This window comes from Piliocolobus tephrosceles, chromosome 16 (genome assembly GCF_002776525.5).
Source record: "Piliocolobus tephrosceles isolate RC106 chromosome 16, ASM277652v3, whole genome shotgun sequence".
Lineage (NCBI taxonomy): Eukaryota > Metazoa > Chordata > Mammalia > Primates > Cercopithecidae > Piliocolobus > Piliocolobus tephrosceles.
Window position 1 is genome coordinate 45,268,416 of NC_045449.1, and position 9,700 is coordinate 45,278,115.

The window sequence follows — 9,700 nt, forward strand, 5'->3', positions numbered from 1 at the left end:
CACCGCTACCTGCAGGATCTGGCTCCAAAGATCTGAGCCTTGGCTGGGTGCAGTGGCTCACACCTGTAATCCCAGCACTTTGGGAGGCCGAGGTGGGCGGATCACTTGAGGTCAGGAGTTTGAGACAAGCCTGGCCAACATGGTGAAACCCCGTCTCTACTAAAAATAAAAAAACTAGCTAGGCATGCTGGCAGGCGCCTGTAATCCTAGCTACTCGGGAGGCTGAGGCAGGAGAATCTCTTGAGTCCAGGAGGCAGAGGTTGCAGTGAGCCAAGATCATGCCACTGCTCTCCAGCCTGGGGGACAAGAGCGAGACTCCATCTCAAAAAAAAAAAGAAAAAGAAAAAGAAAAAAGAAAAAAAGATCTAAGCCTTGATCTATATCACTGCCAGAATCTTCCCAGGATGCGGTGGGGTGGGGTAGCCCATTTAGAGCAATTAAAGGTAAATGCAAAACTCAGGTTTAGCAGGCTAGCCAGAGCCACAGGGTGATATGTGAGCCAGTTACTAGACTTTGGAGGACCGATTCACAGCCCGAGTTTGGAAAATAAAACTAAGCCTTTCTCTAGAGGGAAGCGGGTGGGAGGCAGATGTGGGGAATGCCCGAGTGCCACAGGGAAAGCAGACAGGTTTCTGCGCCTTTGAGTGAACTCAGGGACTCAGGCCGGAATATTTCAAAAGTGTTTATTACCGAGCCGTCCTTGGGCTGGGGACCCAGGCGACCAGGCAGGCTGCTGCCTGTGCAGAGAGGGGAGCAGAGATGTTTCTGCCTCCAGCTCCTCCTGTACTGCCTGAGATCCCTCTTGCCCCTGTCCTTGCTCTGGCCCTGCCCTTTGGACCTCTTCCAGGGCTGTGAGGAGAGAGAAGGCTGGGGTTAGCTCTGGTTTGGAAATGAGGGTTCTTGGAGGCAGTTTCACTTCTACTATGCTGTGGAGCAGGGGAAGCCAACCAGGACTCCCTCTAGTCTCTTTAAATCACAGAGGATCCTCAAAACCAGTCAGATCTTGACAAGCTTCTGCCCAAGTAGGGAGATGAGGTCCAAAGGGAAGCAACTTGTCTATGGCTGGGCGCAGTGGCTCATGCCTGTAATCCCAGCACTTTGGGAGGCCGAGTCAGGCAGATCACCTGAGTTCAGGGGTTCAAGACCAGCCTGGCCAACATGGTGACACCTCATATCTACAAAAAAATATATATATACAAAAATTAGCTGGGTGTGGTGGTGCACCCCTGTAATCCCAGCTACTCAGGAGGCTGAGACAAGATATGGCTTGAACCTGGAAGGCGGAGGTTGCAGTGAGCCAGGATCACGCCACTCCACTCCAGCCTGGGTGACAGAATGAGAACTCTGTCTAAATAAATAAATAAATAAATAAATAAATAAATAAATAAATAAATAAATAAAACAAAAGAGAGCTTGTTTCAAGTCACACAAGTTCAAACTCAGCTATTCTGATTGCAAGTCAGACTGTTCTCTAAGCCACAACTCAAGAAATTCTCAACCTTAGTCGGTCAAAAGGTGCGATCCCTAAAGAAAATACTTAATTTAAGAATACAAGCCTTTCTCCTCCTTCTTTTCCCCCAGGGCATCACCTTGCCTCGCAGGAGGCAGGAACACTTTCTTTAGGGCAGGTCTTGTGATGTTTTGCTTAAGAATGCAGTTTCTTAGCTGAATGCCTCGGTTCAAATCTGGCTTCAGCCACCTCTTGGCTCTGTGACCTTGGGCAAATTATATACATCCTGTTCCTCCTGTTTCTCATCTGTAAAATGGGAGAATGAGTAGATTACAGGGCTGATGTGAGACTGAAGTAAGTGGAGCCTCTTAGTGCTGAGCATGCAGTACTTTTTGTTGTCTTGGAAAGGAACCATGAAGCCAAGAAAGGGGTCTAGTCAGCCCTAGTCACTAACCCCCAGCACAAGGCTTTAGTCGCAGAATGCCCTGCAGCACATCTTACAGAATTGCCAGCACGAGGACACCCTTGGTGGCCTCTTCCTCCTAAGCCCACCCTCATCAGTCCTCAGATCACTGAGGGCCCTGTCCTTTTGCTTTCTGGGGGCAGATAGAACAGTGCAGACCTGCACCATCCAGCCTGACCACCACTTGCTACACGGAGCCGTTGGGCAAGATGCTTTCTTTGTTTTTTTTTGTTTGTTTGTTTTGTTTGTTTGTTTGTTTTGTTTTTGTCTTTCAGCTTTTATTTTAGATTCCAGGGATACACATGCAGATTATAAAGGTATACAGGGAGCTGAGATCACCCCACTGCACTCCAGCCTGGCAACAGAGCGAGACTCCATCTCAAAAACAACAACAAACAACACCACAAAGCCTATATTGTGTTATGCTGAGGTTTGGCATATGACTAAACCTGTCACTCAGGAAGTGAGCACACAGTACCCAATACATGGGTTTTCAACCTTGGCCCCTCCTCCCCGCTCCCCACAAGGCGCTTTCTTAATGCCCCAGAGCTTCTGCTTTTTTCATGTGTGAAGATGGGAATGCTGCACTGAAACCCCATTTCCAGGGTGGTGGGGGATCATGTGCCTGGCACCTAGTCGATTCCCAAAACTCGTTCATCCTTTCCAGGTGGAGTGTGCGGGTTGAACTCATGCCCATCTGCCCCTCCCTGTCACCTTTGCATCTCCCACCACCAGGAAGGAGGCCTATTGGAGAGCACGAGGCCACATTCTTGGACTCTTGGCCTCTTTGGCGCTAGCACTGAAACCTTGGGCAAGTGACACACCCTCTTTGTGAAGACCAGGTGGATTGAGCTGTCCCTGCTAGCCTGAGTCAGGGTTCACCAGGAACTCAAGTGAGCCCTATTGAAACCACCTTTGCAAAAATCGTAACTGAGAAAATTATGATAGTAAAAGACATCAGACCTAATTGACCCCATCTTGTTTCTAACCTCTAAACTGTCCTTGTTCATTCCTAAGCATAGGCCGAACTAGCTTTGGAAAGAAATTTAGTGTATAGTTTATATAATAGCCCTTCCCAAAAGGCTAAACTGTTCTGGTAAAACTAATGAAAGGCCACCAGTCACCAAGTCAAGATGAAAGGGGCTGGAATTCTAAATATTACCAGCCATTATTCCGGAGGTTATAAGATTTGCAACTTCCCTAAATTACTCTTGAAGGTAACATCACTATTGTGAATCTCAGATCAGCCTTTTGAGATGTCTTTTCAGGTTTTTGCATTTCTAACAACCAGAGGGCCCCATCTGGACCTGCCAACCAGTTCTGTGGCCCCCACCCAGGAACTGACTCAGCAGAAGAGAACAACTTCCACGCCCCATGAATTAATTCATCCCTGCGCCAACCAATCAGAACTCCCGATTCACTGGTCCCTACCCACCAAATTATCCTGAAAAATTCTGATCCCCGAGTGTTCGGGGAGATGGATTTGAGTAATAATAAAAGAGTTTTGAGGAAGACTGATTTGAGTAATAATAAAACTCCAGTCTCCGGCACAGCTGGCTCTGCATGAATTACTCTTTCTCTGTTATAATTACCCTGTCTTGATAAATCGGCTATCCTAGGCAGCGGACAAGGCAAACCCCTTGGGCGGTTACACTGTCACCTAAGATGACCACTGTTCACTAGCTCTGCCAGGTTGGCTGACTTGAGTCCTAAGGTGAAACTCACACGAGGAGAAGAGGATCTGCAGCCCATGTGCTGGGCAGAGGTCTTAACTGAATGGGGGATGGGTTTCCCATTCCCTTTCTATCCCCATGTTTAGGTACATGACTGATCATCCAACTCACTGGTACAAGGAAAAGGGAAAGTAAAGAAAGCTGAAAAGGGCCGGGCGCGGTGGCTCACGCCTGTAATCCCAGCACTTTGGGAGGCCGAGGCGGGTGGATCACAAGGTCAGGAGATCGAGACCATCCTGGCTAACATGGTGAAACCCCGTCTCTACTAAAAAATACAAAAAAATTAGCCGGGTGTGGTGGCGGGCACCTGTAGTCCCAGCTACTCGGGAGGCTGAGGCAGGAGAATGGCATGAACCTGGGAGGTGGAGCTTGCAGTGAGCCAAGATTGCGCCACTGCACTTCAGCCCTGGCAACAGAGGGAGATTCCGTCTCCAAAAAAAAAAAAAAGAAAGAAAGCTGAAAGAGAGATAGGATTGTGTCCTGATGCTTTTGGCATTTAGGAGGTTTTTGGTTTTTGGTTTTTTTTTCCCCTGAGACAGAGTGTTGCTCTGTTGCCCAGACTGGAGAGCAGTGGCATGTGTCTCATGCATCCATGTGAAGAGACCCCCAAACAGGCTTTGTGTGAGCAACAAAGCTGTTTATTTCACCAGGGTGCAGGTGGGCTGAGTCCGAAAAAGCAGTCAGCAAGGGTGGTGGGATTATCATGAGTTCTTACAGGTTTTGGGATAGGCGGTGGAGTTAAGAGCAATGTTTTGGGGGCAGGGGGTGGATCTCACAAAGTACATTCTCAAGGGTGGGGAGAATTACAAAGAAACTTCTTAAGGGTAGGGGAGATTATAAAGAACATTGATCAGTTAGGGTGGGGTAGAAACAAATCACAGTGGTGGAATGTCATCAGTTAAGCTATTTTCACTTCTGTGGATCTTCAGTTGCTTCAGGCCATTTGCATGTATACATGCAGGTCACTGGGATATGATGGCTTAGCTTGGGCTCAGAGGCCTGACTTTCCTGTCTTCTTATAAGAAAAATAAAACAAAATGGTGGTGAAGTGTTGAGGTGGCGAAAATGTTTGGGGGTGGTATGGAGAGATAATGGGCGATGTTTCTCAGGGCTGCTTCCAGCAGGATTAGGGGCGGCCTGGGAACCTACAGTGGGAGAGATTCAACTGAAGAAAGATTTTGGGGTAAGGGGTGATATTGTGGGGTTGCTAGAAGGAGCATTTGTCGTATAGAATTACTGCTTATGGACTGGACGTGGTTTTGTATGAATTGAGAAACTAAATGAAAGACACAAGGTCTGAATAAAAGAAGGAGAAAAACAGGTATTAAAGGACCAAGAACTGGGAGTACCCAGGACCTCCAATTACAGAGTGTTGAAGGGGGTTCAGCATAATTACTTGCTTGGTTGGCACAAGTTTAGGCTCTATCCTTGAGTTTTTTTATGTTGTCATATACCATGCCAGATTAATTTAGGTAAAAACAGCACTCTTCATTTAAAAATATACAGAGTCCTCTTTTTTTTTTTTTTAGCAGTGAGTAAGTCAAGGCCTTGGTGGTTTTGGAGGAAAGAGAAACGCAAAGCCAGCAATTGTTTGTTAAAGAAGGATTAGAAACGGCTGGGAGAGAGTGACTGGGATTGATAGTGTGGTGGAGATAGCTGGGGAGAGGTAGAGGGTGGCATAAGAACAGGAACGAGAATAAGAGTAAGTATAAAAGTAAAGTATAGGACTTCATCAGGGTGAAAGTATTGGAGTGTACTTTGTCACTGAAGATCTTCTATCCACTTAAAGAGAGACTTAAGGGTGGCAGTTTGAGGTAAAACCAGGTGCCACTGAATACCAAGAACCTAAGAAACTGAGGTGGGAAGGCCAAACCGAGGAATTATGTCTGACAGAAGGGAAGAAATGACCTCGGTGGCCTTCTCAGACCCTGTGGGAAAGGCCTCTACCCATCCAGTGAAAGTGTCTACCTAGACCAAGAGGTATTTTAGTTTCCTGACTCGAGGCACGTGAGTAAAGTCAATTTGCCAGACCTGGGCAGGGGCAAATCCCCGACCTTGATGTGTAGGGAAGGGAGGGGGCGTGAACAATCCCTGAGGAGTAGTAGAACAGCAGATGGAACACTGAGAAGTGAGTTCCTTAAGGATAGATTTCCACAATGGAAAGGAAATGAGAGGTTCTAAGAGGCGGGCTAGTGGCTTGTAACCTACATGCAAGAGGTTATGAAATGACAATAGAATAGAATGGGCCTGTGAGGCTGGAAGGAGATATTTTCCTTGGTCTAAGAACCTTGTGTGGGAAGAGATTGATAGGTGGAAGTTTCAGTGGGGAAGTAGGTGGGAGTGACCAGATGAGAAGGAGAAAAACTGCCGTGAGGGACAGAAGTTGGAAGGCTAGCTGCTTTTTTAGCTACCTTATCAGCATAAGCGTTGCCCTGAGCGATGGGATCTGATGCCTTTTGATGGCCCTTGCAGTGTATGACTCCAACTTCCTTTGGAAGCAAAGCAGCCTGGAGAAGAGTTTTTATTAAAGAGGCATTAATGACGGAGGACCCTTGCGTAGTGAGGAAACCTTTCAGCCCATAAAACAGCACGGTGGTGCAGGATATGGGGTCAGTATAAATATTGACGCGTAGTCCCTTTGCAAGAGTGAGGGCCCGAATTAAGGCAATGAGTTTGGCTTGCTGAGAGGTAGTGGAGGGGGGCAGAGCAGTAGCCTCAACGATAGATGTGGAAGATACTATAGCATAGCCTGCCTTTGCTGGTGTGTGGCGATTAGGCCTGGTGGAACTGCCATCAATAAACCAAATGTGATCAGGGTGAGGAACAGGAAAGAAGGAGATATGGGGAAACGGGGTGAATGTCAGGTGGATTGGAGAGATACAGTCATGGGGGTCAGGTGTGGTAGCCGGAATAATGTGGGAGGCCAGATTGAAGTCCAGGTCAGGAACAATGGTAATTGTGGGAGACTCAACAAAGAGTGAGTATAGCTGAAGGAGCCGGGGAACAGAAAGTATATGCATCAGGTGTGAGGAAGAAAATAGATTTTGGAAGTTATGAGAACTGTAGAGAGTGAGTTGAGCATAGTTTGTGATTTTGAGGGCCTCTGAAAGTATTAGGGCGGCAACAGCCACTACACACAAACATGAGGGCTAGGCTAAAACAGTAAGGTCAAGTTGTTGGACAGAAAGGCTACAGGGCGCGGTACTGGCTTTTGTGTAAGAACTCAAACCGCACAGCCCTGCACTTTGGCTGTGTGTAATGAAAAGGGTTGGGATGAGTTAGGGAGAGCTAGTGTGGGGGCAGCTTCTAGGGCTGTTTTTAAGGAACAGAAAGAGGAGTGGCGAAAGGATTTAGAATCTATGGGGTCGGCTAGGTTTGGTTTTGTGAGTTTACATAATGGTTTAGTCAGGACGGTAAAACTAGGTATCCAAAGGTGGACGTACCTAACCACGCCTAGGAAGGAAAGGAGTTGTTGTATTGTAGAATGGGTTGGGGTTTGGGAGATGAGCCAGACACGATCAGCAGGGAAAGCATGTCTGTTTTCATGAAGAATTATGCCGAAATAGGTAATGGATGAGGAAGAAATCTGGGCTTGACTGAAGTAATGGGGGCTATCTGTGAAGCCTTGCAGCAGTACAGCCCAGGTAATTTGCTGAGCCTGATGGGTGTCAGGGTTAGTCCAAGTGAAAGCAAAGCGAGGCTGGGATGAAGGGTGCAAGGAACAGTAAAGAAAGCATGTTTGAGATCCAGAACAGAATAATGGGTTACAGAGGGGTTGTGGAGGGAGGTATTGAGGATAGCAGAGTATATGGCTTTGGCACCACGGGGTGGATAGGCAAGACAATTTGGTTGATAAGGCACGGATCCTGAACTAACCTGTAAGGCTTGTCCGGTTTTTGGACAGGTAAAACGGGGGAATTATAAGGAGAGTTTACAGGCTTTAAAAGGCCATGCTTTAACAGGCAAGTGATAACAGGCTTTAATCCTTTTAAAGCGTGCTGTGGGATATTGGCGTCGAGCAGGGTAAGTGTGATTAGGTTTTAAGGGGATGGTAAGGGCTGCATCATTTGTCACCAAGGAGGGACTAGAGGTGTCCTATCCTTGTGGATGAAGGTGGGGAGATACAAGGAGAGGATGTGAAGGAGGCTTTGAACTGGGGGAAAAGGTGGCAATGAGGTGTGGCTATAGCCCAGGAATAGTCAGGGAAGCCGATAATTTAGTTAAAATGTCTCGACCTAAAAAGGGAGCTGGGCAGGTGGGGATAACCAAAAAGGAGTGCTTAAAAGAGTATTGTCTAAGTTGGCACCAGAGTCGGGGAGTTTTAAGAGGTTTAGAAGCCTGGCCGTCAATACCCACAACAGTTACGGAGGCAAAGGATAAAGGACTTTGAAAAGAAGGTAATGGAGTGGGCGGCCTCTGTATAAGAAGGGGACGGACTTACCCTCTACTGTAAGAGCTACCCAAAGCATCTGTGATGGTCCAGGAGGCTTCCGAGGCGATCGGGCAGTGTCAGTCTTCAGCTGCTAAGCCGAGAAGATCTGGGAAGGAATCAGTCAGAGCCTTGGGCCAGTTGGACAGTCCAATTTCCAGTGAGGTCCCGCACAGATGGGACATGGCTTAGAAGTAATCCTGGGCTGTGGGCATTCCTTGGCCCAGTGGTCAGATTTCTGGCACTTGAAGCAAGATCCTAGGGGAGGAGGTCCTGAAGGAACACCTGGCCGCTGCGGTTCAGGTGTTTTGAAGTTCTTGTGTGCTGGAGATGTGGCTGGGGTTTCTCTCACAGTGGAGGCAAGTAATTGCAACTCAGAAATATGTTGCCTCTACTCTATTATTGTACACCTTGAAGGCAAGGTTAATTGAGTCCTGTTGTGGGGTTTGAGGGCTGGAAATTAATTTTTGGAGTTTTTTCTAATGTCAGGAGTTGACTGGGTGATAAAATGCATATTAAGAATAAGGCAGCCGGCCGGGCGCGGTGGCTCAAGCCTGTAATCCCAGCACTTTGGGAGGCCGAGACAGGCGGATCACGAGGTCAGGAGATCGAGACCATCCTGGCTAACACAGTGAAACCCCGTCTCTACTAAAAAATACAAAAAACTAGCCGGGCGAGGTGGCGGGCGCTTGTAGTCCCCGCTACTTGGGAGGCTGAGGCAGGAGAATGGCGTAAACCCGGGAGGCGGAGCTTGCAGTGAGCTGAGATCTGGCCACTGCACTCCAGCCTGGGCGACAGAGCGAGACTCCGTCTCAAAAAAAAAAAAAAAAAAAAAGAATAAGGCAGCCTTCTGGCCCCTCTGGGTCTAGGGTGGTAAAGTGTCTAAGGGTTGTTGCCAAAAGGGCCATGAACTGGGCTGTGTTCTTTACCTTGGGTAGTTTTGTTTGTCATAATTAACAGCTTTGTAAGATGCCTTTTTAAGCCCTTCAACTAGGCAGGAAACCATGTAATCTCGCCTAGGTATACCTGGGGAATCGGCTTGATAGTTCTTTTTCGGGACCAAATGTCTCATGCATCCATGTGAAGAGACCCCCAAACAGGCTTTGTGTGATCAACAAGACTGTTTATTTCACCAGGGTGCAGGTGGGCTGAGTCCGAAAAAGCAGTCAGCAAGGGTGGTGGGATTATCATGAGTTCTTACAGGTTTTGGGATAGGCGGTGGAGTTAAGAGCAATGTTTTGGGGGCAGGGGGTGGATCTCACAAAGTACATTCTTTTTTTTTTTTTTTTTTTTTTTGAGACGGAGTCTTGCTCTGTCGCCCAGGCTGGAGTGCAGTGGCCGGATCTCAGCTCACTGCAAGCTCGGCCTCCCGGGTTCACGCCATTCTCCTGCCTCAGCCTCCTGAGTAGCTGGGACTACAGGCGCCCGCCACCACGCCCGGCTAGTTTTTTGTATTTTTTAGTAGAGACGGGGTTTCACCGTGTTAGCCAGGATGGTCTCGATCTCCTGACCTCATGATTCGCCCGTCTCGGCCTCCCAAAGTGCTGGGATTACAGGCTTGAGCCACCGCGCCCGGCCGCCTAGGAAGGTATTTAAGCAGATTCTAGTTAGCAGAAGGGAGGCTG

The 9,700-nt window shown here is 47.9% G+C and overlaps 1 protein-coding gene across 1 annotated transcript in view; it reads right to left on the reverse strand.

Annotated features, from left to right (window-relative positions):
• Nucleotides 1-1,430: 1,430 nt before the first annotated feature.
• LOC111537548 (homeobox protein ARX-like) overlaps nt 1,431-9,700 on the reverse strand; it is an 18,338-nt gene continuing 10,068 nt past the window's right edge. The window contains exon 2 of the mRNA XM_023204402.2: nt 1,431-1,756. Coding sequence (XP_023060170.1) covers nt 1,692-1,756 — 65 coding nt within the window. The 3' untranslated portion in view covers nt 1,431-1,691. The remainder of the gene's footprint in view (nt 1,757-9,700) is intronic.